This window comes from Brienomyrus brachyistius, chromosome 6 (genome assembly GCF_023856365.1).
Source record: "Brienomyrus brachyistius isolate T26 chromosome 6, BBRACH_0.4, whole genome shotgun sequence".
Taxonomy (NCBI): domain Eukaryota; kingdom Metazoa; phylum Chordata; class Actinopteri; order Osteoglossiformes; family Mormyridae; genus Brienomyrus; species Brienomyrus brachyistius.
Genome location: NC_064538.1, coordinates 17,102,468 through 17,129,777, shown reverse-complemented (window position 1 = coordinate 17,129,777; position 27,310 = coordinate 17,102,468). Strand labels below are relative to the sequence as shown.

Below are 27,310 nucleotides of genomic sequence, written 5' to 3'. Positions count from 1 at the left end.
TTCCATGCATTGCCTTCTGCCATGATCAGTAATTTGTTTAGTTTATAATACTCTAAGTGCACAATGTCACAATAGACATTAAAGGGCACAATTAAGGGAAGAAGTTAGAATGATTACAAGTGACATAATATGATTGTTCTGGGTTGGTTGGCCCAGTAGGTTATACATTCCTGTGATCCAAAATCTCTAGCTGCACCCCTGCAAATATGACAGCAGATTCCCTCAGAATTCCCTTAAAGAAGGAAAAAATGACATCACCACTCTTTACTTTACATTAGCCATTGTGTTACAGTATTCCATGACAAGTGACATGGATCTATTTCAGGGGTTAACGGCATACATCAAGCAAAAATGTCATGGACATTTCATCATGGAAAGTGAGGGTTTCACTGCAACAGAGTACAATATAGTGATAAATAACTTACCACTACCAAGACTTAAGATATATTCAAAGGAAATAATACATATATTCAATTTGTAAACACAAAACATCGTGTTAAAAAAATAAGTTTCCTCTTTATAAATTGCAAAACTCATTAATTGCACAGAAATAAAAAAAAGCTCTGAAATGAGCCTCTGAAATGTTTCTGAATCAGCAGCACAAAAGAAATGAGGGAATACAGCAGCACTATGGAAACATTGTAATGCATTTCAGTGAATGTCAAAAACTAGACATCAAAAACAGCATACCGACCAGGATTTCTACCCCAAAAGTGTCTCTCATTCTGTTCAGTCCAATGAATATCATATGATGAGCAGATAGAAGACGAACACTTCACTGCCATAAAAACAGAAAGAGCTAAAAGCGAGACGCCCAAGAAAACACCCAAAACAATAACAGGAATCTTCCATTGTTCTGTGGAAGAAAGAAGCACGAATATGTTATTATATCACAGCAACTCATTTTACAAGCAAATACATACATTTGAAATCGATATATTCTTAGTATAAATGCTGATCAAGTAGTTTGACGGGACATAAAAATATGAGTTGATAATGAAAAGCCATACCATTGGGGAGAGAAACAAAAGGCATTTCTGTTGTTTTGACTGCAGCTATGGTGGATTCTGTAGGATGCATATCCTCAGGTGGAGATATGGAAGACAGAGCGGATATCTCGGCGAAAACTGTAGACAGACTCACATGTGGTGCATCTACAGTGAAAGTCAATTGTGGTGTTGACCTTACATCTTGAGGAGGAGAGCGGACCGAAGTGTCAGTAGCTAATTCAGTACTGTGACGGGTTGCCTGGGTTTCAGTAGGATCAACTGTGGTTGAGACAACAGCAGGACCATTAGTGGTTATACCACTGGTTTCCAGAGAAACCATTGTTATAGTGGAGGATTGTGGAACTTTTGTGGATGCAGTTGCACTGGATAATGCAGATTCTGTAGTAGGTTCACTTGTGATTTGCGATGTCCGTAGGGAAAATGCTGCCGAGCTCACAATTGGTGTCTCCGAAGTCTTCGTAATTTCTGACATTGTTGTCACATGTTCAGTAGTATTTGGTTGCTGAGTGACAGTAACAAATGGAGTAATCATAGGGGTTCCCTGGGTCTCAGTGGGATCTATTCCAGTTGTCGTATGAACAGGTGAGGTTACTGATGTTGCTGAGAAAGCAAGAGATGTGGCTTGAGTTTGAGGAGAAGGAGAAAGAGTTGAGATTTCTTGTGTGGTAGCAGTTCTGTCAGAGGAAATGCTTGTGATGTCAGATGGGGAAGAAGTTGGCAATGCTGTTGAGTGAGTTTGCGAAGGTGTTACTTCTGAAGGAGCAACAGAAGATAATGCTGCAGAAAATATTGATGATGTTTTCGCTATGGTTGTACCACTGCTGTCCAAAGAAGCCAATGCTGTTGTGGGGGATTGTGGAACATTAGTGGATGCTATGGCAGCAGATGATGCAGATTCTGTTGTAGGTTCCCTTGTGATTTGCGATGTTTCTGTGGAAAGTGTTGCCGAGCTCACATGTGGTGTCTCTAACGTGCTCGTCATTTCTGATGTTGTCACATGTTCAGTAGTATTTGGTTGCTGAGTGGCAGTAACAAATGGAGTAATCTCAGGTGTTCCGTGGGTCTCAGTGGGATCTATTCCAGCGGTCGTACCAACAGCTGAGGTTACTGATGTTGCTGAGAAAGTAAGAGATGTGGCTTGAGTTTGAGAAGAAGGAGAAATTGTTGAGATTTCTTGTGTGGTTGCAGTTCTGTCAGAGGAAACGCTTGTGATGTCAGATGGGGAAGAAGTTGGCAGTGCTGTTGATTGAGTTTGGGAAGGTGTTACTTCTGAAGGAGCAACAGAAGATAATGCTGTAGAAAACATTGATGATGTCTCGGCTGTTGCTGTACCACTGCTGTCCAGAGAAGCCATTGTTGTTGTCGGGGATTGTGGAACATTAGTGGATGCTACGGCTACAGATGATGCAGATTCTGTTGTAGCGTCACTTGTGATTTGCGATGTTTCTGTGGAAAGTGTTGCCGAGCTCACATGTGGTGTCTCTAACGTGCTCGTCATTTCTGATGTTGTCACATGTTCAGTAGTATTTGGTTGCTGAGTGACAGTAACAAATGGAGTAATCTCAGGTGTTCCCTGGGTCTCAGTGGGATCTATTCCAGCGGTCGTACCAACAGCTGAGGTTACTGATGTTGCTGAGAAAGTAAGAGATGTGGCTTCAGCTTGAGGAGAAGGAGAAAGAGTTGAGATTTCTTGTGTGGTTGCAGTTCTGTCAGAGGAAACGCTTGTGATGTCAGATGGGGAAGAAGTTGGCAATGCTGTTGATTGAGTTTGTGAAGGTGTTACTTCTGAAGGAGCAACAGAAGATAATGCTGTAGAAAACATTGATGATGTCTCGGCTGTTGCTGTACCACTGCTGTCCAGAGAAGCCATTGTTGTTGTCGGGGATTGTGGAACATTAGTGGATGCTACGGCTACAGATGATGCAGATTCGGTTGTAGCGTCACTTGTGATTTGCAATGTTTCTGTGGAAAGTGTTGCCGAGCTCACATGTGGTGTCTCTAACGTGCTCGTCATTTCTGATGTTGTCACATGTTCAGTAGTATTTGGTTGCTGAGTGACAGTAACAAATGGAGTAATCTCAGGTGTTCCCTGGGTCTCAGTGGGATCTATTCCAGTTGTCGTACTAACAGCTGAGGTTACTGATGTTGCTGAGAAAGTAAGAGATGTGGCTTGAGTTTGAGGAGAAGAAGAAAAAGTTGAGATTTCTTGTGTGGTTGCAGTTCTGTCAGAGGAAACGCTTGTGATGTCAGATGGGGAAGAAGTTGGCAATGCTGTTGATTGAGTTTGTGAAGGTGTTACTTCTGAAGGAGCAACAGAAGATAATGCTGTAGAAAACATTGATGATGTCTCGGCTGTTGCTGTACCACTGCTGTCCAGAGAAGCCATTGTTGTTGTCGGGGATTGTGGAACATTAGTGGATGCTACGGCTACAGATGATGCAGATTCTGTTGTAGCGTCACCTGTGATTTGCGATGTTTCTGTGGAAAGTGTTGCCGAGCTCACATGTGGTGTCTCTAACGTGCTCGTCATTTCTGATGTTGTCACATGTTCAGTAGTATTTGCTTGCTGAGTGACAGTAACAAATGGAGTAATCTCAGGTGTTCCCTGGGTCTCAGTGGGATCTATTCCAGCGGTCGTACCAACAGCTGAGGTTACTGATGTTGCTGAGAGAGTAAGAGATGTGGCTTGAGTTTGAGGAGAAGAAGAAAAAGTTGAGATTTCTTGTGTGGTTGCAGTTCTGTCAGAGGAAACGCTTGTGATGTCAGATGGGGAAGAAGTTGGCAATGCTGTTGATTGAGTTTGTGAAGGTGTTACTTCTGAAGGAGCAACAGAAGATAATGCAGTAGAAAACATTGATGATGTCTCGGCTGTTGCTGTACCACTGCTGTCCAGAGAAGCCATTGTTGTTGTCGGGGATTGTGGAACATTAGTGGATGCTACGGCTACAGATGATGCAGATTCTGTTGTAGCGTCACCTGTGATTTGCGATGTTTCTGTGGAAAGTGTTGCCGAGCTTACATGCGGTGTCTCTAACGTGCTCGTCATTTCTGATGTCACATTTTCAGTAGTATTTGGTTGCTGAGTGGCAGTAACAAATGGAGTAATCTCAGGTGTTCCCTGGGTCTCAGTGGGATCTATTCCAGCGGTCGTACCAACAGCTGAGGTTACTGATGTTGCTGAGAAAGTAAGAGATGTGGCTTCAGCTTGAGGAGAAGGAGAAAGAGTTGAGATTTCTTGTGTGGTTGCAGTTCTGTCAGAGGAAACGCTTGTGATGTCAGATGGGGAAGAAGTTGGCAATGCTGTTGATTGAGTTTGTGAAGGTGTTACTTCTGAAGGAGCAACAGAAGATAATGCTGTAGAAAACATTGATGATGTCTCGGCTGTCGCTGTACCACTGCTGTCCAGAGAAGCCATTGTTGTTGTCGGGGATTGTGGAACATTAGTGGATGCTACGGCTACAGATGATGCAGATTCGGTTGTAGCGTCACTTGTGATTTGCGATGTTTCTGTGGAAAGTGTTGCCGAGCTTACATGTGGTGTCTCTAACGTGCTCGTCATTTCTGATGTCACATTTTCAGTAGTATTTGGTTGCTGAGTGGCATTAACAAATGGAGTAATCTCAGGTGTTCCCTGGGTCTCAGTGGTATCTATACCAGTGGTCGTAACACCAGCTGAGATTACTGATGTTGCTGAGAGAGTAAGTGATGTGGCTTGAGTTTGAGGAGAAGGAGAAAGAGTTGAGATTTCTTGTGTGGTTGCAGTTCTGTCAGAGGAAACGCTTGTGATGTCAGATGGGGAAGAAGTTGGCAATGCTGTTGATTGAGTTTGTGAAGGTGTTACTTCTGAAGGAGCAACAGAAGATAATGCTGTAGAAAACATTGATGATGTCTCGGCTGTTGCTGTACCACTGCTGTCCAGAGAAGCCATTGTTGTTGTCGGGGATTGTGGAACATTAGTGGATGCTACGGCTACAGATGATGCAGATTCTGTTGTAGCGTCACCTGTGATTTGCGATGTTTCTGTGGAAAGTGTTGCCGAGCTCACATGTGGTGTCTCTAACGTGCTCGTCATTTCTGATGTTGTCACATGTTCAGTAGTATTTGGTTGCTGAGTGACAGTAACAAATGGAGTAATCTCAGGTGTTCCCTGGGTCTCAGTGGGATCTATTCCAGCGGTCGTACCAACAGCTGAGGTTACTGATGTTGCTGAGAAAGTAAGAGATGTGGCTTCAGCTTGAGGAGAAGGAGAAAGAGTTGAGATTTCTTGTGTGGTTGCAGTTCTGTCAGAGGAAACGCTTGTGATGTCAGATGGGGAAGAAGTTGGCAATGCTGTTGATTGAGTTTGTGAAGGTGTTACTTCTGAAGGAGCAACAGAAGATAATGCTGTAGAAAACATTGATGATGTCTCGGCTGTCGCTGTACCACTGCTGTCCAGAGAAGCCATTGTTGTTGTTGGGGATTGTGGAACAATCGTGGATGCTACGGCTACAGATGATGCAGATTCTGTTGTAGCGTCACTTGTGATTTGCGATGTTTCTGTGGAAAGTGTTGCCGAGCTTACATGTGGTGTCTCTAACGTGCTCGTCATTTCTGATGTCACATTTTCAGTAGTATTTGGTTGCTGAGTGACAGTAACAAATGGAGTAATCTCAGGTGTTCCCTGGGTCTCAGTGGGATCTATTCCAGCGGTCGTACCAACAGCTGAGGTTACTGATGTTGCTGAGAGAGTAAGAGATGTGGCTTGAGTTTGAGGAGAAGGAGAAAGAGTTGAGATTTCTTGTGTGGTTGCAGTTCTGTCAGAGGAAATGCTTGTGATGTCAGATGGGGAAAAAGTTGGCAATGCTGTTGAGTAAGTTTGTGAAGGTGTTACTTCTGAAGGAGCAACAGAAGATAATGCTGTAGAAAACATTGATGATGTCTCGGCTGTCGCTGTACCACTGCTGTCCAGAGAAGCCATTGTTGTTGTTGGGGATTGTGGAACATTCGTGGATGCTGTGGCAACAGATGATGCAGATTCTGTTGTAGCGTCACTTGTGATTTGCGATGTTTCTGTGGAAAGTGTTGCCGAGCTTACATGTGGTGTCTCTAACGTGCTCGTCATTTCTGATGTCACATTTTCAGTAGTATTTGGTTGCTGAGTGGCAGTAACAAATGGAGTAATCTCAGGTGTTCCCTGGGTCTCAGTGGTATCTATTCCAGCGGTCGTACCAACAGCTGAGGTTACTGATGTTGCTGAGAGAGTAAGAGATGTGGCTTGAGTTTGAGGAGAAGGAGAAAGAGTTGAGATTTCTTGTGTGGTTGCAGTTCTGTCAGAGGAAACGCTTGTGATGTCAGATGGGGAAGAAGTTGGCAATGCTGTTGAGTAAGTTTGTGAAGGTGTTACTTCTGAAGGAGCAACAGAAGATAATGCTGTAGAAAACATTGATGATGTCTCGGCTGTCGCTGTACCACTGCTGTCCAGAGAAGCCATTGTTGTTGTTGGGGATTGTGGAACATTCGTGGATGCTACGGCAACAGATGATGCAGATTCTGTTGTAGCGTCACTTGTGATTTGCGATGTTTCTGTGGAAAGTGTTGCCGAGCTCACATGTGGTGTCTCTAACGTGCTCGTCATTTCTGATGTTGTCACATGTTCAGTAGTATTTGGTTGCTGAGTGACAGTAACAAATGGAGTAATCTCAGGTGTTCCCTGGGTCTCAGTGGGATCTATTCCAGCGGTCGTACCAACAGCTGAGGTTACTGATGTTGCTGAGAGAGTAAGAGATGTGGCTTCAGCTTGAGGAGAAGGAGAAAGAGTTGAGATTTCTTGTGTGGTTGCAGTTCTGTCAGAGGAAACGCTTGTGATGTCAGATGGGGAAGAAGTTGGCAATGCTGTTGATTGAGTTTGTGAAGGTGTTACTTCTGAAGGAGCAACAGAAGATAATGCTGTAGAAAACATTGATGATGTCTCGGCTGTTGCTGTACCACTGCTGTCCAGAGAAGCCATTGTTGTTGTCGGGGATTGTGGAACATTAGTGGATGCTACGGCTACAGATGATGCAGATTCTGTTGTAGCGTCACTTGTGATTTGCGATGTTTCTGTGGAAAGTGTTGCCGAGCTCACATGTGGTGTCTCTAACGTGCTCGTCATTTCTGATGTTGTCACATGTTCAGTAGTATTTGCTTGCTGAGTGACAGTAACAAATGGAGTAATCTCAGGTGTTCCCTGGGTCTCAGTGGGATCTATTCCAGCGGTCGTACCAACAGCTGAGGTTACTGATGTTGCTGAGAGAGTAAGAGATGTGGCTTCAGCTTGAGGAGAAGGAGAAAGAGTTGAGATTTCTTGTGTGGTTGCAGTTCTGTCAGAGGAAACGCTTGTGATGTCAGATGGGGAAGAAGTTGGCAATGCTGTTGATTGAGTTTGTGAAGGTGTTACTTCTGAAGGAGCAACAGAAGATAATGCTGTAGAAAACATTGATGATGTCTCGGCTGTCGCTGTACCACTGCTGTCCAGAGAAGCCATTGTTGTTGTCGGGGATTGTGGAACATTAGTGGATGCTACGGCTACAGATGATGCAGATTCTGTTGTAGCGTCACTTGTGATTTGCGATGTTTCTGTGGAAAGTGTTGCCGAGCTCACATGTGGTGTCTCTAACGTGCTCGTCATTTCTGATGTTGTCACATGTTCAGTAGTATTTGCTTGCTGAGTGACGGTAACAAATGGAGTAATCTCAGGTGTTCCCTGGGTCTCAGTGGGATCTATTCCAGCGGTCGTACCAACAGCTGAGGTTACTGATGTTGCTGAGAGAGTAAGAGATGTGGCTTGAGTTTGAGGAGAAGGAGAAAGAGTTGAGATTTCTTGTGTGGTTGCAGTTCTGTCAGAGGAAATGCTTGTGATGTCAGATGGGGAAAAAGTTGGCAATGCTGTTGAGTAAGTTTGTGAAGGTGTTACTTCTGAAGGAGCAACAGAAGATAATGCTGTAGAAAACATTGATGATGTCTCGGCTGTCGCTGTACCACTGCTGTCCAGAGAAGCCATTGTTGTTGTTGGGGATTGTGGAACATTCGTGGATGCTGTGGCAACAGATGATGCAGATTCTGTTGTAGCGTCACTTGTGATTTGCGATGTTTCTGTGGAAAGTGTTGCCGAGCTTACATGTGGTGTCTCTAACGTGCTCGTCATTTCTGATGTCACATTTTCAGTAGTATTTGGTTGCTGAGTGGCAGTAACAAATGGAGTAATCTCAGGTGTTCCCTGGGTCTCAGTGGTATCTATACCAGCGGTCGTAACACCAGCTGAGATTACTGATGTTGCTGAGAGAATAAGAGATGTGGCTTGAGTTTGAGGAGAAGGAGAAAGAGTTGAGATTTCTTGTGTGGTTGCAGTTCTGTCAGAGGAAACGCTTGTGATGTCAGATGGGGAAGAAGTTGGCAATGCTGTTGATTGAGTTTGTGATGGTGTTACTTCTGAAGGAGCAACAGAAGATAATGCTGTAGAAAACATTGATGATGTCTCGGCTGTCGCTGTACCACTGCTGTCCAGAGAAGCCATTGTTGTTGGGGATTGTGGAACATTCGTGGATGCTGTGGCAACAGATGATGCAGATTCTGTTGTAGCGTCACTTGTGATTTGCGATGTTTCTGTGGAAAGTGTTGCCGAGCTCACATGTGGTGTCTCTAACGTGCTCGTCATTTCTGATGTTGTCACATGTTCAGTAGTATTTGGTTGCTGAGTGACAGTAACAAATGGAGTAATCTCAGGTGTTCCCTGGGTCTCAGTGGGATCTATTCCAGTTGTCGTACTAACAGCTGAGGTTACTGATGTTGCTAAGAGAGTAAGAGATGTGGCTTCAGCTTGAGGAGAAGGAGAAAGAGTTGAGATTTCTTGTGTGGTTGCAGTTCTGTCAGAGGAAACGCTTGTGATGTCAGATGGGGAAGAAGTTGGCAATGCTGTTGATTGAGTTTGTGAAGGTGTTACTTCTGAAGGAGCAACAGAAGATAATGCTGTAGAAAACATTGATGATGTCTCGGCTGTTGCTGTACCACTGCTGTCCAGAGAAGCCATTGTTGTTGTCGGGGATTGTGGAACATTAGTGGATGCTACGGCTACAGATGATGCAGATTCTGTTGTAGCGTCACTTGTGATTTGCGATGTTTCTGTGGAAAGTGTTGCCGAGCTCACATGTGGTGTCTCTAACGTGCTCGTCATTTCTGATGTTGTCACATGTTCAGTAGTATTTGGTTGCTGAGTGACAGTAACAAATGGAGTAATCTCAGGTGTTCCCTGGGTCTCAGTGGGATCTATTCCAGCGGTCGTACCAACAGCTGAGGTTACTGATGTTGCTGAGAGAGTAAGAGATGTGGCTTCAGCTTGAGGAGAAGGAGAAAGAGTTGAGATTTCTTGTGTGGTTGCAGTTCTGTCAGAGGAAACGCTTGTGATGTCAGATGGGGAAGAAGTTGGCAATGCTGTTGATTGAGTTTGTGAAGGTGTTACTTCTGAAGGAGCAACAGAAGATAATGCTGTAGAAAACATTGATGATGTCTCGGCTGTTGCTGTACCACTGCTGTCCAGAGAAGCCATTGTTGTTGTCGGGGATTGTGGAACATTAGTGGATGCTACGGCTACAGATGATGCAGATTCTGTTGTAGCGTCACTTGTGATTTGCGATGTTTCTGTGGAAAGTGTTGCCGAGCTCACATGTGGTGTCTCTAACGTGCTCGTCATTTCTGATGTTGTCACATGTTCAGTAGTATTTGCTTGCTGAGTGACAGTAACAAATGGAGTAATCTCAGGTGTTCCCTGGGTCTCAGTGGGATCTATTCCAGCGGTCGTACCAACAGCTGAGGTTACTGATGTTGCTGAGAGAGTAAGAGATGTGGCTTGAGTTTGAGGAGAAGGAGAAAGAGTTGAGATTTCTTGTGTGGTTGCAGTTCTGTCAGAGGAAATGCTTGTGATGTCAGATGGGGAAAAAGTTGGCAATGCTGTTGAGTAAGTTTGTGAAGGTGTTACTTCTGAAGGAGCAACAGAAGATAATGCTGTAGAAAACATTGATGATGTCTCGGCTGTCGCTGTACCACTGCTGTCCAGAGAAGCCATTGTTGTTGTTGGGGATTGTGGAACAATCGTGGATGCTACGGCAACAGATGATGCAGATTCTGTTGTAGCGTCACTTGTGATTTGCGATGTTTCTGTGGAAAGTGTTGCCGAGCTTACATGTGGTGTCTCTAACGTGCTCGTCATTTCTGATGTCACATTTTCAGTAGTATTTGGTTGCTGAGTGACAGTAACAAATGGAGTAATCTCAGGTGTTCCCTGGGTCTCAGTGGGATCTATTCCAGCGGTCGTACCAACAGCTGAGGTTACTGGTGTTGCTGAGAGAGTAAGAGATGTGGCTTGAGTTTGAGGAGAAGGAGAAAGAGTTGAGATTTCTTGTGTGGTTGCAGTTCTGTCAGAGGAAATGCTTGTGATGTCAGATGGGGAAAAAGTTGGCAATGCTGTTGAGTAAGTTTGTGAAGGTGTTACTTCTGAAGGAGCAACAGAAGATAATGCTGTAGAAAACATTGATGATGTCTCGGCTGTCGCTGTACCACTGCTGTCCAGAGAAGCCATTGTTGTTGTTGGGGATTGTGGAACAATCGTGGATGCTACGGCAACAGATGATGCAGATTCTGTTGTAGCGTCACTTGTGATTTGCGATGTTTCTGTGGAAAGTGTTGCCGAGCTTACATGTGGTGTCTCTAACGTGCTCGTCATTTCTGATGTCACATTTTCAGTAGTATTTGGTTGCTGAGTGACAGTAACAAATGGAGTAATCTCAGGTGTTCCCTGGGTCTCAGTGGGATCTATTCCAGCGGTCGTACCAACAGCTGAGGTTACTGGTGTTGCTGAGAGAGTAAGAGATGTGGCTTGAGTTTGAGGAGAAGGAGAAAGAGTTGAGATTTCTTGTGTGGTTGCAGTTCTGTCAGAGGAAATGCTTGTGATGTCAGATGGGGAAAAAGTTGGCAATGCTGTTGAGTAAGTTTGTGAAGGTGTTACTTCTGAAGGAGCAACAGAAGATAATGCTGTAGAAAACATTGATGATGTCTCGGCTGTCGCTGTACCACTGCTGTCCAGAGAAGCCATTGTTGTTGTTGGGGATTGTGGAACATTCGTGGATGCTGTGGCAACAGATGATGCAGATTCTGTTGTAGCGTCACTTGTGATTTGCGATGTTTCTGTGGAAAGTGTTGCCGAGCTTACATGTGGTGTCTCTAACGTGCTCGTCATTTCTGATGTCACATTTTCAGTAGTATTTGGTTGCTGAGTGGCAGTAACAAATGGAGTAATCTCAGGTGTTCCCTGGGTCTCAGTGGTATCTATACCAGCGGTCGTAACACCAGCTGAGATTACTGATGTTGCTGAGAGAATAAGAGATGTGGCTTGAGTTTGAGGAGAAGGAGAAAGAGTTGAGATTTCTTGTGTGGTTGCAGTTCTGTCAGAGGAAACGCTTGTGATGTCAGATGGGGAAGAAGTTGGCAATGCTGTTGATTGAGTTTGTGATGGTGTTACTTCTGAAGGAGCAACAGAAGATAATGCTGTAGAAAACATTGATGATGTCTCGGCTGTCGCTGTACCACTGCTGTCCAGAGAAGCCATTGTTGTTGTTGGGGATTGTGGAACATTCGTGGATGCTGTGGCAACAGATGATGCAGATTCTGTTGTAGCGTCACTTGTGATTTGCGATGTTTCTGTGGAAAGTGTTGCCGAGCTTACATGTGGTGTCTCTAACGTGCTCGTCATTTCTGATGTCACATTTTCAGTAGTATTTGGTTGCTGAGTGGCAGTAACAAATGGAGTAATCTCAGGTGTTCTCTGGGTCTCAGTGGTATCTATACCAGCGGTCGTAACACCAGCTGAGATTACTGATGTTGCTGAGAGAGTAAGAGATGTGGCTTGAGTTTGAGGAGAAGGAGAAAGAGTTGAGATTTCTTGTGTGGTTGCAGTTCTGTCAGAGGAAACGCTTGTGATGTCAGATGGGGAAGAAGTTGGCAATGCTGTTGATTGAGTTTGTGAAGGTGTTACTTCTGAAGGAGCAACAGAAGATAATGCTGTAGAAAACATTGATGATGTCTCGGCTGTTGCTGTACCACTGCTGTCCAGAGAAGCCATTGTTGTTGTCGGGGATTGTGGAACATTAGTGGATGCTACGGCTACAGATGATGCAGATTCTGTTGTAGCGTCACTTGTGATTTGCGATGTTTCTGTGGAAAGTGTTGCCGAGCTCACATGTGGTGTCTCTAACGTGCTCGTCATTTCTGATGTCACATTTTCAGTAGTATTTGGTTGCTGAGTGGCAGTAACAAATGGAGTAATCTCAGGTGTTCCCTGGGTCTCAGTGGGATCTATTCCAGCGGTCGTACCAACAGCTGAGATTACTGATGTTGCTGAGAGAGTAAGAGATGTGGCTTGAGTTTGAGGAGAAGGAGAAAGAGTTGAGATTTCTTGTGTGGTTGCAGTTCTGTCAGAGGAAACGCTTGTGATGTCAGATGGGGAAGAAGTTGGCAATGCTGATGAGTAAGTTTGTGAAGGTGTTACTTCTGAAGGAGCAACAGAAGATAATGCTGTAGAAAACATTGATGATGTCTCGGCTGTCGCTGTACCACTGCTGTCCAGAGAAGCCATTGTTGTTGTTGGGGATTGTGGAACATTCGTGGATGCTGTGGCAACAGATGATGCAGATTCTGTTGTAGCGTCACTTGTGATTTGCGATGTTTCTGTGGAAAGTGTTGCCGAGCTTACATGTGGTGTCTCTAACGTGCTCGTCATTTCTGATGTCACATTTTCAGTAGTATTTGGTTGCTGAGTGGCAGTAACAAATGGAGTAATCTCAGGTGTTCCCTGGGTCTCAGTGGTATCTATTCCAGCGGTCGTACCAACAGCTGAGGTTACTGATGTTGCTGAGAGAGTAAGAGATGTGGCTTGAGTTTGAGGAGAAGGAGAAAGAGTTGAGATTTCTTGTGTGGTTGCAGTTCTGTCAGAGGAAACGTTTGTGATGTCAGATGGGGAAGAAGTTGGCAATGCTGTTGAGTAAGTTTGTGAAGGTGTTACTTCTGAAGGAGCAACAGAAGATAATGCTGTAGAAAACATTGATGATGTCTCGGCTGTCGCTGTACCACTGCTGTCCAGAGAAGCCATTGTTGTTGTCTGGGATTGTGGAACATTAATGGATGCTGTGGCAGCAGATGATGCAGATTCTGTTGTAGCGTCACTTGTGATTTGCGATGTTTCTGTGGAAAGTGTTGCCGCGCTCACATGTGGTGTCTCTAACGTGCTCGTCATTTCTGATGTTGTCACATGTTCAGTAGTATTTGGTTGCTGAGTGGCAGTGACCATTGCAGTAATCACAGGGGTTCCCTGGGCCTCAATAGGATCTAGTCCACTTGTCGTAACAAAAGTTGAGCTTATTGATGTTGCTGAAAGAGAAACAGATGTAGCTTGAGTTTGAGAAGAAGCAGAAACAATTAAGATTCTCAGAGTAAACAATTGTGACATAAGTTGAAGAATTTCTTGTCTGAGTTTGTACTGAAGGAATAAGAATGGAAGTTCCTGAAGAAGTAGTTGCTTTTCCTCTCTTTGTTGTTGATGATGATTGTGTCATAGATGTCGGTGAATCCCCTATAGTTAAGGCTATTCTTGATCTTTTTGAATGCCTTAGTCCTTCTCGGTTTACAATGGCAGATGATGCATAGTTTTGATTTAAACTGGAATTAAGATATTTTTTCCCTGTTGTTCAGTAGTTGATATGACTTTAATTGTGGTCTTATTTACATGAGATGCAGGAGTCAGACATCATTTTTTTAGGCAGCGTTTATGTCTTCTTTTTCTCTTTGAGCATTGAAATTTAATCCTATTATTAAGTGTGTTTCTAATTCGAAGTCTTTCAAACATCCCTTCTCCATCTTTGTATGGTTTTGCCACATCTAACTGAAAGGCAGTTTTAGGAGCTGCTTTTAGAAATGCCATAGTCCTTGAATGTCTGCCAGATAATTCTTTGGCTGTAATCACAGTTGATCTTATCAGGTGTGTCATTGTTACTGTAAATGTAAAATACAAAATTATTTGATGTGTCCATCTGTACAAACAGAACGTTTATTGTGCACATTCTTTCTATTTTCTCATTTTTCATACATGATAACTTTTGCAAATATGCTTCTTCACCAGAATCTCCCTGGCCATTAATCCATAACTTCAGCAACAGTAATATTAGTAATAAACATATATCAAAATGTCCCCATGAGGGATAATGTAAGGCCTGCCTCTTTCCTAGGAAAAAACTTTTTGAAACTGCTTTCGAAAAGGTTCTGGGTTTGAGAGTGTGTTCATTTCAACAGAAATCAAGACTCTTTTTTATAAATTATATATTTTTTATATTAAGTACCAGATACATATGTGACCCTTCAGCACAAACCGTACGGAAGTCGCATGGCCGTATTTTAGATATTTTTTGAGGATTTTTTGTGCTCTTTCATTTGATACCATAATCCTATTTTCTAATTTTTGACCCAAATGTACAGTTTTGTGCTGGAGGACCACAATATCACAAAGAGCTTTGTTCTTTTTGCTCTCGAGCAGAGCACGCGGGTAACAGGGACGTTAAAGCGCTAGAAGCTGCCTCGCGCTCTGAGATCTACGGTTCCTCACGCGACGACCATCGATAATCAGCGGACGATGAACGTGCGGCTCGTGCCCGGAGCGCTTTCCTGACGCGCGCCCCCACCCACCCTCTGCGCAGTACGGGCGGCAGGGATTACTTTCCCTCATAATTGTGACCCTCCAGCACAAAACTGTACACTTGGGTCAGAAATTAGAAATTAGGATTATGGTATCAAATGAAAGAGCACAAAAAAATCCTCAAAAAATATCTAAAAATATGGCTATGCGACTTCCGCACGGTTTCGTGCTGGAGGGTCACATATGTTTGCTGTTTTCTGCCATTTTATTTTTACCACCATAATGTAGTACACTATAAGGCCGTATTCCGACCAGGTAGCAGGATGTTATTTTTAAAACTCAGGCTGGGCTTTCAGCAAAATCCAACAGACAAGTGGAGGGAAATGGATCCTGACCAGTCCAGTCAGGATAAGAAATTCAGCAAGATACTATAGAATCAAGAGGGACTAGCAATCAAGAAAATGGTAAATATACATGTACAGATGGAAAACTGAACAAAACTAATGTACATTTTATGTAGTTAATGGGGGTGACAGTTGCATACTGTGTACTTATTTAACCTTCCGTTACTCAGTAATGTCCATTATACCTGATGAAACATAAATTTAAATATAAAATGCTTGTCATTAGGGTGGCACGGCGCAGTGGTTAGCACTGCTGCCGCACAGCAAAAAGTTTCTGGGTTCGATCACGTGTCCTTTCTGTGTGGAGTTCATACGCTCTTCCTGTGTTCTTGTGGGCTTCCACTGGGGCTTCTGCTGCTCTTCCACAGTTCAAAAGCGGGTGGGGTAGGTTTATTGGCGAGTCTGAATTGGCCCTGTGTGTGTATGCGCCCTGCGGTGTGTTGGCGACTGCCCAGGGTTGGTTCCTGCCTGTGCCCTTCGTTCCCGGGATAGACTCTGGTCCCCCCTGCGACCCCAGGTGGGATTAAGTGGTTACTGTGATGGATGCTTGTCATTATCAAACATACAGTCAGTAATTTTTCTGTGAAATTCCTCCAGATAAAAGTGTAGACTACCCTTATATCTTTACAGCGAACGTCAAAAATCTGCATTACTTTTTTAAATGAACTTTTTAACATTTATTTGATTTTTTTTCTGTTCTTACTTCATGAGAATCCTGTGTAACATCTTAAACAATAACCAAAAACATTAAAAAATAAACTAATGCATCACTTAAACCCTAAATAACTTCATATTACACGTGAAGAGAGAACACACCCTACTTACATGTAACCGAAGTGAGCAGGTAAATCCAAAAGCAATTTAGCGCCTGCATCCTTGTTGCTCGTTCACTAGCCAGTGTCTCATTTGCTCTCGGTTGATCTCAGTTTATGACACTCTAAGAGAGCTTCCTCAATTGTACAGGACAGTCAACACGCAGCAGTGCGGCTGGCCCTGCCTCTTTATTCCTGGTAATCTCAAACAACAAGGGCAACGGAGAGCGCATGTACTGCTCTATCCAAATTACTTGATATGCAAAGCTAGACAGACAGACAGACAGACAGATAGATAGATAGATAGATAGATAGATAGATAGATAGATAGATAGATAGATAGATAGATAGATAGATAGATAGATAAAACAGTCTACATCAGGTTATATACAATCATGATTGTTATTCATATTGTATTGTGTGGTAATGGTGAATTGTATTTTATGCTTGATTGATTACACAGCAGGATTTGCTAGTCACTTTACTGGATGTTTTTTTTACATGCTATTAATCAGTAATAAGCATGGTCTCAGAGGAATTTCACGTTTGACTTAGCTGACGACATTTATAAGTACAGATGACATCCCTAAACCGACTCATTTCCATGTACAGCAGTAACATGCTGAAAGCACATAAAACAGTCAATGCCAAAATTAAATTCTTAAATTCACATTGTACCAAAAAAGAGGAAAAAAGCACACTTGTAGAAAACGAGCAAACAGCGCCTGTATTTTTTTGTATGTGAAGCAATTTATTGTGACCCTTATGTTGTGTATCATTACATTTATGTTTCTACAGTACATCCTACATACAAATTCTGAGCATCACTTGACCAAAAACCAGCAATGATGGTTCATTAGGATCTAGCTACATTGTGGATTGATTACTGTTACTGATATACATTTAATGGTATATGCAAAAATAAATATTCAAATTTTGACTTAAAAATATTCATTTAAAATGATAGTTTTATATTATAGATATTATACATAAATTCAGTAATGCCAACCTGACCTCCCATAAACGTAGGTAACAATAACTAGTTCTAAGAACAACTTACATTTACACTGAAGTACTATGTATTTAAGATATTTATGTGTCAAAAATATGGTAGGTAACTTTCTCTTGCTTGGGCCTGAAACTGAAAGTGTAACGTCCAATGCGATTCCTGTAGTAGAAGACGGATGCCAGCACCACAAGAAGACACAGCAGAAACAGCCCAACCCCCAGGATGATGTAGCCCACGTCATGAAAACCAGTCACGTTTGTGCTGCCTGAAACTGTTTGGAAAAGTGTCATTAGAGATTACATACATTTATTTGGATTTTTTTTATCAAAAGTAAACATAAAAATGAGGAAAACTTAGTGTCATAAAGCAGGGTCAGGCAACGCCCCTGGATCGGCTACGGTTAAAGGTGATGTTTGCGGCAGGGACACAGCACAGCACATCAGAAATGACGAAACTGCTTTTACTGGAGTTGTAAATAGCAACCGATGCTGGAAATGGGACTGTGCTCATACTTCGGGACCTGAGTGCAGACTTTGACATGGTTGATCATTCTACTCTGTTACTTCCTCCATCTTCTCCAGCCTGGTCAAACTGGCTGGACAAGGATACTTACCAGCTGGAGCCTTAAAGATGGGCCCACATGAAGCTCTGCCTGTTCCAGCCATCTTATTATACCTTCCAGAGCGTGTCAGGCAATCCTGGTGAAACAGAAAGATCATTAATTTTATAATAATTTTTTTTATTGTACTTTTATTCTTTGCTCCACTTATTTGTCTTATAGCCACTTATCCCGGTCAGGACAATTTTAAACCACATGCAAATCAATGTCAGCTCTGCTCACAGTTTTGCAGGTGGTTGCTTCAGTCTCAATGCAGATCTGAATCTGACAGTGCAAATAGATGACACTCTCGTCCACAGCGGAAAAAATACGGATGGCAAGTCGCGATGTGCTGGAATTCCCATTTGCGAGGACCGCTGTGGACATTTTTGAGACTGGACAACTGAGGAAAAAGAAATATGTACATCTTGATATACTGGCAAAAAGGTCAAATCAGTCACAAACCTTACATCGGTAATGTTCTTTTAAGACAATTTACTGCCAGATCAAAAACAGGTATTACCTGTTTTCCAGGAATGTGTATTTTTTGGAGTCCAAGGGATCACTGTTTGGGGTAGCCCAGCAATTATTAATGATGATCTTGATTTGGGGCAGCGTAGAGTTTACTCCTATCTCAATGATGACTTCATCATTGGGGGACAGTGTGTAATTCTGAGAAAGTGGGCTGCTGCCATTGAAGAGCTGAAATCTCACATAAAAGGTCCCAGTGCCCTCAACCACGTTCTTAATCATATTGTACCTGTTTGAGACAAAAAAAATACAAATACCAAACCCCCCCACCAGAGACAGCTAAAGTCTGAGAAGGTCTGATAACAGTGATGTATTTTAGTAACATGGTTCACAAAATAATGTAATGTTTCTCTTAACTTACATATTTATAGATTTCCTCGAAGGGTCGAGTATATTGAAAATTCAGGGAACATACGCCTTACCCAATAGGGCTGTATCCAGTTGAAATAAGCATGCTGTTGCTGAAAATACACATGACTGGCATGGCAAGGACCGTTTTCCGAGCCGGAGCAGTATTCAAATTATTGAATAACTTTATTTGTGCTATGTTGTGAGTGTTGTTCTGGAAGGGAAAAATAGTGCATCTATTTAGCAGACACTTTTATCCAAAGTGATGCACAATTCTTCATGTGTACTGATAGAGGTATGAATCAAGTGTCACTGAATGATTGAGAACAGTATATTTGTTCTGCTGGAATATGTGGTGATGCTGAATCACAAACTTACATTCAGGAACTCCATGTTACACATGCCCAGTGTAGCTGTCAGTTCAACATGGCTTGCATTCCCCCTCGAGACCCCACAGCTTGGGGTTCCTAAGTACAAAGAAGACTCTGTGATATTCCTGGCCTGGAGAAACTCTTTCAAGATGGTGACGGATATTTTGTTGGCCCTGCACTTGACACCGATGGCCTCCGCAAGTGATAGCCCAGGTGTGTGATACTCCAGTGACGGTAATGTGGTTTTGGGAGAATTTCCTGTGGGTACGAAGTCGGCATGGACAGTGGATGCTGTGGTCGCTGGCGGTGATGGAGGCGTGGTCACAGCAATGGCTGCAGGGGGAAGAAGAAAATGAAAACTGAAATCATTACACCTTCAGAATCTGTTCTTAAACAAGCACATGGATCTGCCAGTCTGCATTATTTCCTGACAGTGACAATCAAAAATGGCATTAGCACAGAAAAGAAACAAAAAATTAACAAAACAACAATAATTATGTATTTTGTTTGCTGGTTATTATTGTTATTATTGTTATTATATTTATTACTATTGTTTTTGTTATTATAGAGAGTCTGTAGTCTATATAGCGTGAATATTGCTGTCATGTGATCCAGCTGGGCCATTCTATTGCATGTTTATGACGACCTTAAGCTCTTCAGTTTAATTTGGTGTCTATGGTGTCCAAGTACAAAATATTCAACAAAAAAACTATTAGTAACACATAACTGTATAAATCATTGTTGTTTCTATGCCATAATCGTATATATATACGTTCTGGTGATCTCCCTGGTGTTTTCATGTCTTTGCAGGGTTTACTCCATCCAGCCTTGACAATAGTATTTTCAAATTATTACATAGAAACTGTTTTTGGAATATTCATTACTTTGGAAAACAAATGGCACCACCCTTAAATAGCTACAAAGATGCATTTCAGTTTATTTGCTGATGTAAATAAGGTGTAATGTTCGCATGAGGATAGGGTGGGCTGATTTACCATGTTGATAACATTGAATGAGTTGCATTTTACACCGTGTGATGTTACCATACAAATTTTATTGTCTACATTAATGTTAAAGGAATTTATGGTATCCATAAATTGGTATTAAGCAAGACACCAGTACATTTTTAAGGCTCTTTGATGTTACATTTCATTTCCATCTGTCATAGTATTAGGTACTGCACAGAAGCCTTGGCAAATTAAAAGCTTAACAAGTTTAACTTACCAGTGGCGACAAACTTTTACAAGCCATTTTTGGCAATTTAAAAATGTCACAGTTGTCTGAGTCGGCACTAGTATTGAAAATAAAAAATTTCCATGCATAGCTGAAGAGAAGCCAGCCGGATAAATACTGTCCTCAGCTGCCTTAATCTCTTAGTTGGAGTGGCACAAACATGCAAATTAAATGCCCTGAAATGATTATTTTATGAGGCCACTTGCTGTCTATTGACTGATTTTTTTTAAATGGAATTTACTACTTTTTGGTGAAAGACCCTCAATTACCAAACCTTTTCAAGAAAAAAAAACAGTATGTAGAAATTGAACGGAGAAGATAAGTGCCTGCAATCAGTTTTTTTTTATATAGAAGACTGATTAAAGGTGTTTAAAAACTATGCTGAATGGAATTCCAAAGGGTGAGGCAGGGAGTGGAGTGAATTACCAGTGTAAATTGTGAAATGGGATCACTATCTGACAATCAAAGGGAAATGACTGAAACAAATATAGGCAGCACATGGAAATGCTATGGCCAACAGCGTCTAACTGTGCTGACACATTAGATGTAGAGGGTACAATGTAGGCATCCCAGCTGTGAGTCAGTTGTATTAGTAATTATAGGGCCTGGCCACACTGTCTATTTACCACTCCTTGTGACAACACAGGAGAATGTTCCAGAATGTAGAGTCCTGCAGGATAAACTTGGATGTGGCTTAATACGAAACAAAGTAAGCTGCCGAAGGCTGCAGTAGGATTTGCATTTCCACGAAAAGCCTACCTGCGCAGGTACGGCCTGGCCAATCAGGATTAGTGTCCCTGTACTCCTTATTGCATACACAGGTGTAGGAGCCCAATGTATTCTGACAGGTCGCAAACGCTGAGCAGTCATCTGCCATCTGGGAGCATTCATCAAAATCTACGGACAAAAGGGGTCATACTCTTTCACTATTCATTATGTACTATTATCTTTGAAAGTATTAGAAGCTGATGTGTTATTTAAATTCAATAAGCAAATGCTTTCATCCAAAGCAACACGCAACTGAGTAAGCAGGGTCAAACAGTCATTGGAGCAATATGGGGTTAGGGATCGTGCTCAAAGACCCAACAGTGAAATCATTCAGCTGATGTTGGGATTTGAACCCCTGACCTTCTGATCAAAGACACGCCGTCATTACCCAGAGAGTCACAGACCGCCCTGTTATTATGAATCATTATCCAAATAGTATTTTCAGCATTTTCAAGCCAGGTTTTTAAATGAATAATTTAGGCTTTAACAACAGACAACCACCAGCCACCACTTGTACCTGTGATATCAAACTCCAAGTTGTACGGGCTACTGCTCTGCAGGGATATCAGAATAGAATGGGACACATCCGTGATGTTCAGAGAGTTATCCGGAGAGAAGACGATCCCGAAGTTCACAATCACACTGCCCTGGGCTAGGCCCCAGATGTGAATCCTGACGACGCTTGAATTCACCAGGGCTTGGATATCCGGGGACAGAGATGACAGAATCTGTTGGATAATAGCTCAGTTTCAGCATTAGAGACAGGACTCTTCAACTAGTAATTCTGTAAAGATACACCGATACACTTAATGTAACACATTTATATAATGTTTCCAAATTGTTAATGAATTAGTTTTTTTCATTTTTCTATGGTCATTTTTAATAGAGATCAGTCAATTTTCACCAGTTTTCAAAAAGTACCTTTTAAAAAAACACGGTGCCACTTTACAATAAGGACACCCATATGAAGAGTTTATTAATGGTTTATAATCTGGTCATTAATTAGGTTGTAACACTTTGTAAATTATCAATAGATAATATTAAATAAATTTTCTTTTTATTAATGAGTTACTACCACTTACAAGTGGCAAAAGGGAGCCTTATTGTAAAGTGATACCAAAAAAATATCATGACACCCCAGTTTTCAAAGTTTTATTTTTTTTTAACTTAAAATGTCAACCCTGTCAAAGCCAATAGTTGATCTTTTACCAAGAGCTGTTGCTTCAGAACCCACCATTTTGGAAGAACCTTTGATCTCATGTTACTGCCCAACACCGTACCTCTCTCTTAAAGGAGTGGCAGAAACTGATGTAGTCCTGGCTGCTCAGATTCAGGAACGTCTCCTTGAACACCAGGTTGCTCAAGCGGGCCGTGGCTGACATGGTTTGCGCAGCTGCGGATGTGAAATGCATGCCAGAGTAGACACTTCACTTCCTGCATGGTCCAACATTTAAATTTAGGGGATTTTACTGAAGTATTTGATATGCTAAACTTGTTATCATATAATCTATAATAAACACTTTCACACATCATGCTTAGTCTGTATGTCATTTCCAATGAGCAACTGTTTCCCTTGCACTTTGCCGTCATTTGCACATATTGCTATGCAAATCATTTTTTTTAACATATTCACACTGTATCTGCTGTAAATGTGTCATTTCTGTTGTGTTCTTTAGTTCTGTGTATATCGCACAGTGAAGTGTTTTTGTAATATTGCGTCTTGTAATATCGTTGTGTACTTCAGGCCTCAAATCACAACTGGTGTGTCTGTACATGTACAATGACGTCCGCTGAATTCTGATTTATGACACTTGCCTGTCCTGACATGCTGTCTCACCGGGACACCCTGAGCACCGCAGGCCAAAGGAGTGATCCAGACACTGTACAGTACCCCAGGCTCCAGGCCAGTCACTCCCCAAGCGGGGTAACCGGTCTGCGTCATGCTCACCAGAACCGACATCTCCAGCACCTCCACTCGGAAAGTGTGACTGGCCGTGGAGTTCACAGCCCAGGTCACGTAGAAGGAAGAGCCAGTGACGTTGACCAGCATCACGTTGGTGATGGCCGCCGGACCTGTGCAAACACACAGCTGCTGTAAAAGCTAATGCAAACACCATACACAGGCTTAACCTTCTTATGTCTATATGGTATGTTCACACAAACAATGTACTGCCTTCGTGTTTCCCATGAATTCCAAGGGCAAACTGTCTTATTAAACTCATACAGACAATGCAAATTTCAAAAGAGTAACACCGCGGAGTTGCATGTTAAGTATTTGATCTCTATTTCGGTATATTTCTCATAACCTATTTTAACTGAAGCCACACAGAATTGCATACAGCCTGTAGCCGGTGCTGCATGCTGCGGCGTGACTCCAGGGGGGGAGTTCCTGAAGGAGGCAGTGTCTGAACTGGAATTGGGGGTAGAGTTTGAGGACTGAAGGTTGGCGGGGGTGCCCTGAAGCAACAAGGTGCCGGTTTTCATGGTCAATGCCGTGCTCTGAGAACTCGGCGAATGTATTGCCCAGAGTTCTGGAGGGCCTGTAGTTTGTGTCATCCAAGGGTCAGACGCATTGGGTAGCAGCATATGGTTCCCGGTTAGGTTATCCTGCGTGCGTTGTGTCGAGGCCACGATGACTTCATTGCTGTTTAATCTTGCCAGTTTACTGCGTGTTCTGTTCGTGGGCCGCTGGGAAGCTGGAAAAAACATTTTGCATATTTAAACGCATAGGTATGCTTATAAATAAGAATAACAATCAGACTTTTCGTACAGGACTAACGCTCATTTTCTTCATTTTATATCTGACATACCCCGACAGTGTACACCTGCATTACTGACGTTCATATCGATGAACCCCGGCTGACAGGTGCAGCGGTAAGTGCCCTCGGTGTTGATGCAGATTGCGTCCGGCGAGCAGCAATTGAGCGCCGCTTCGGCGCATTCATCCGTATCTGCGTGGAACACCAGCGTAACGTATACAAGGTCTTTATTTTCCTTATTTTGAAAGAAAAAAAAGCTCAGAGGTTGCACATGAATGACTGAATAACTTGTAATGACTGGCGGGGAAGCAGAGAGAATGGGGCGAAAGCAGATCTTTCCTGATGTTCCGAGGTTTAGCTTTGTGTTGCTGTTCTGCCCTTTTTTTCCACCCGACAAAAACTGCTTCCAAGCGCTTGCGTAAACACATAACACGACTACAATGTCTGAACATTCTTGCTACCCTTGTGTGTTAACGTGGTTTTTCTTGCACGTTATTCATATTTTGTTGGTATTTTAGTTTGTTACAATTTACATGATTGTTAATATACTGTTCCATAAATACTGAATTCCATAAATATGGGACCAGATTTCACCATTAAACTCGACGGTACACATATATTTGATTTGCTTGTTGAGACTATATTTTATTGTCGTCTTTGTTTTTATCAAAGGAAAAATATTTAATTTCAATAACCACTAATAAGATTTAGCCTAAGTTCAGGTTTTATCTGGAATTAAACTAGCTTGACGTTACATTCTTACCCTGGCATTACATTAAAATAAATCTGCTAGTGAACATTTTAGGCAGCCATTTCTGGCAGCATAAAACTAGTTGTAAAAAACTACTTCCCCTCTGAAAACTATAGATGGCAGTTTCTGCCGGCATAAAACGATGTGCAAAAAATTGCTATCCTGCTGAAAATTATAGGCAGCAGTTTCTGGCAGCATTAAACCAGGTGTAAAAAATGCTATCCTAATTTAATGTGTGGCACAGTTATTTTGATGGTATAAATCCATATAATAATGTCCTGTCAAAACCGTGGGTAAGGCATTTTGACAAAGTAGCAAAAACTGACAGATGCAATTTCCAATAAAATTATACTGTCGTTATCCAGAGGCTGGTATTGCTTTCCGTCCATGCGGTAAATGTAAGTGCATCAAACATGAAATCTGAAAGCAAAATGCAACATAATAATTGTAGGAAGTAATTGGTACATTTATTATTAGGCCAGATAGTAGTATTGCTGATTAGCTGTATGTCTGCTGGACACCTGCCGTAGATTATATACCTTGTACCTCCACTGCGGAGATCTCCTCAATCTGGCTGGGGAGAGGCTGCAGTCGTGTGGCACTCTCGGACAGGGAGAGGGCCAGGGAGGAGCACACCAACAGCCTGGAGGCTGTGCTGGAGGGGCCCTCCAAGCAGGAATGAACATGGTGCACGGAAACAGCAGGTAGGCCGAGAGCCCCTGTTATCTGCCCAGACACAGACAGTCAGTCTCCGTGGAGCATTCGTTTTTCTTAAGGATCAGCCATACGCACAAACAGCGAAGTACGTACCACAGAGTGCAACAGTCTGGTGTGGTTCAGGATTGCTTTGTCCAAAGAATGCATGTCATAGAAACTCATCCTCACAACAACGGAGACATTAAGGCACCATCTTCGTTCTTGAAATACAGTTCACACCCACATTAAACTCATTAATTTACATTACGTTAATAAATCTATGAGTTATAGTTATGTTCCTATAATCTCTTTCACCCAAGTCAGAATAAATTCCATACAATCCAGCTAAATTCAGACAGCAATGCTGCTAGGGTGTATGGTATTAACCACTGAGTGGCACTATTTACGCCTAAATTATATAGTAATTAAAATAGAGTTCAGTTTTCATATACATCAGTGTGTTTTTCTATGGAAAAGCGGCTATATTTAACAGTTACGTCATGCTGGATGCATTGCAGTGAACAGCTTGCCCTCTAAGGTGGAAATACTCACCACTAGCCACAGGGCTGGCACAGTAAAAGTAGCCGTTAGCCTCACAGCATTTTTGCCATCCTGGGCAATCTGTGTCCCATTCACACCGAGGGCCCCAAATTCCTGTCTGCGTCGCAGGGCAGTGCCCGGGTTTGGCAGTGAACTCCACAGTCCGACTGAAAGCTGACATTGTAACAGAAACACGTTTTCAGCATCACTTTGAAAAAAAAAAATGGAGAACAGTGTATAGTGTGGCGTGGCATGGTGGATCAGTGGGTATCACTGTTGTCTTAGACCTTCAGAACTAGGGGTTTGAATTCTGCATCTGCTTTGTGTGTATAGGATTTATTGGTTTTCTCCAGGTAGCTATCCCATGCAGTTAGGCTAACTGACATCTCTATATCTGCGTGTATGGTTGAACAATGGGTGAAATGTATTGTTGAGAAATGTTCTTGTACTTGTTCGATGACGCCATCTAGTGTCCGTATAGGTTAATAACATTAAGTTAGTTAACATTAAGATGCAGAAAAAAACAGTGAGATGGTGAAAAATCAGAAGTAATTTCACAAAAGTAGTAAACAATGTATAGGTTTGCAATAGCACTGCATCAGTTTCAAAGGCGGACGAAGGGATACTCACGCAGTGCGCAGTAGTTGTTAACCTGTTCATACCCATCACAGCATTTGAAAGTACTTTTTGTCGATGTGAAGTGTATAGTGCGATAACCCATTTTATAGAGTGTTCTCTGACACATCTTCCAGGGCAGCCAACCTCCACATGGCATGCGGACGGAATAGGATATCTGATAGGGTATCACCTTGCTGGTGGTTTCGGTCAGATTTTCAGAACATAAGTGGTAACCAGATGAAGATAACTCATATCCTAAAAAAGAAAAATTAACCATAGAATCAGAATCAGGTTTATTGGCCAAGTGTGTGTGTGGCACGCACAAGGAATTTGTTTCTGGCAGTTGGTGTCTCTCCGGTACATTACAGAACAATAGAACGAAACATTACAGATTAAATACAATATAAAAGACACCTTATTTACAGACAGTGTACATAAAGTGCAAACAATATAGAAGGTGCAAAGTTTATGGGATGCCTTAGATTCAGTTCAATTGTGTAGTTGTATTTCATCCTTTTAAAATGTGTTATTAATTTAACTGTTAATTCATATTATTTAATATCTCTTAACCCAAAATAATTTAAGGAGGGGGATAGGAAAATCAGGGTCAAGCTGTTAGCAAATCACCATACATAATACTGATAATTAATATGAAATCTGTTTTTGATGTGATTGATCATAAGTGCAGGGAGAAGTAGTCCTTTTGCAAGCTGTCCCACCTACCTTGAAAAAAATTGTCGTGTTCTAAACTAAGCCCAAAGAAGGAAGCAGCAAACCAGGTTTTAAGGATCCAGCTCATTCTGAAGGATTAAAAACGTTGTATCACACCATATATGCCTTATCCTTAAGATGAAGCGAATGATTCACGTTGTCCTTGTGTTGCTGGTCGCCCGTTCCACTGCATGTGTCTTCAGAACATTTTCCCTATCAAACTCCCTGGAGCTTATTGTGTTGGGAGCACTGTGTCACACTGCCACACCTGTCTGTTAGCTACACAGAAAAGTGCCCCAATCTTCTAGAGAGATCCTAATGAATTCGTAGCCCTTAGCAACAGCTTATGTGGCCTATACTACAGCAAACAAAATATGCAATTAATTAGATATATATATAAATTAAATTTAATTAATTAAATTTTACTCACTATAGTACATTCCCAGGAAGGGATAAAAAGG

At 42.2% G+C, this 27,310-nt stretch overlaps 4 protein-coding genes across 4 annotated transcripts; all 4 read right to left on the bottom strand.

The window, feature by feature from the left end:
• Positions 1–660: 660 nt before the first annotated feature.
• LOC125744325 (mucin-2-like) lies at positions 661–2,195 on the bottom strand. The gene is made up of 2 exons (XM_049016002.1): positions 1,011–2,195; positions 661–856 (listed from the first exon to the last, which is right to left on the bottom strand). Exons 1-2 carry the CDS (start codon positions 1,990–1,992, stop codon positions 669–671), a joined length of 1,170 nt encoding a protein of 389 aa, XP_048871959.1. The 5' UTR covers positions 1,993–2,195; the 3' UTR covers positions 661–668.
• Positions 2,012–3,396, bottom strand: LOC125744883 (mucin-17-like). Its single transcript, XM_049017168.1, has 3 exons — positions 2,955–3,396; positions 2,343–2,765; positions 2,012–2,028 (listed from the first exon to the last, which is right to left on the bottom strand). The coding sequence occupies exons 1-3, from the start codon at positions 3,394–3,396 to the stop codon at positions 2,012–2,014; spliced, it is 882 nt and encodes a 293-aa protein (XP_048873125.1).
• Positions 3,397–5,314: 1,918 nt separating this feature from the next.
• Positions 5,315–6,996, bottom strand: LOC125744882 (mucin-17-like). The gene is made up of 2 exons (XM_049017167.1): positions 5,918–6,996; positions 5,315–5,495 (listed from the first exon to the last, which is right to left on the bottom strand). Exons 1-2 carry the CDS (start codon positions 6,994–6,996, stop codon positions 5,315–5,317), a joined length of 1,260 nt encoding a protein of 419 aa, XP_048873124.1.
• Positions 6,997–16,646: 9,650 nt separating this feature from the next.
• Positions 16,647–27,001, bottom strand: umodl1 (uromodulin-like 1). The gene is made up of 17 exons (XM_049018412.1): positions 26,862–27,001; positions 26,151–26,393; positions 25,533–25,694; positions 25,095–25,201; positions 24,824–25,010; positions 23,585–23,725; positions 23,114–23,470; positions 22,590–22,847; positions 22,055–22,167; positions 21,292–21,502; positions 20,766–20,903; positions 18,781–19,106; positions 18,477–18,616; positions 18,047–18,283; positions 17,767–17,926; positions 17,539–17,623; positions 16,647–17,196 (listed from the first exon to the last, which is right to left on the bottom strand). The coding sequence occupies exons 1-17, from the start codon at positions 26,935–26,937 to the stop codon at positions 17,009–17,011; spliced, it is 3,129 nt and encodes a 1,042-aa protein (XP_048874369.1). The 5' UTR covers positions 26,938–27,001; the 3' UTR covers positions 16,647–17,008.
• Between the last annotated feature and the right edge of the window lie 309 nt (positions 27,002–27,310).

Bases quoted from the DNA above. Each gene is read 5' to 3' on its own strand.
- umodl1 (XM_049018412.1), bottom strand. From the start codon at position 26,937: ATGAGCTGGATCCTTAAAACCTGGTTTGCTGCTTCCTTCTTTGGGCTT. The intron at 25,011-25,094 runs GTACGTACTTCG...GTGTCTGGGCAG, and splicing joins CCAGACTGTTGCACTCTGTG to ATAACAGGGGCTCTCGGCCT. The intron at 18,617-18,780 runs GTAAGTTTGTGA...TTTCCCTTCCAG, and splicing joins GTAACATGGAGTTCCTGAAT to AACAACACTCACAACATAGC.
- LOC125744325 (XM_049016002.1), bottom strand. From the start codon at position 1,992: ATGACGAGCACGTTAGAGACACCACATGTGAGCTCGGCAACACTTTCC. The intron at 857-1,010 runs GTATGGCTTTTC...TTTCTTCCACAG, and splicing joins TTTTGTTTCTCTCCCCAATG to AACAATGGAAGATTCCTGTT.
- LOC125744883 (XM_049017168.1), bottom strand. From the start codon at position 3,396: ATGGCTTCTCTGGACAGCAGTGGTACAGCAACAGCCGAGACATCATCA. The intron at 2,766-2,954 runs GTGACGCTACAA...CTCAATCAACAG, and splicing joins AGAAACATTGCAAATCACAA to CATTGCCAACTTCTTCCCCA.
- LOC125744882 (XM_049017167.1), bottom strand. From the start codon at position 6,996: ATGGCTTCTCTGGACAGCAGTGGTACAGCAACAGCCGAGACATCATCA. The intron at 5,496-5,917 runs GTTTTCTACAGC...CATCATCTGTAG, and splicing joins ACAGCCGAGACATCATCAAT to CCGTAGCATCCACGATTGTT.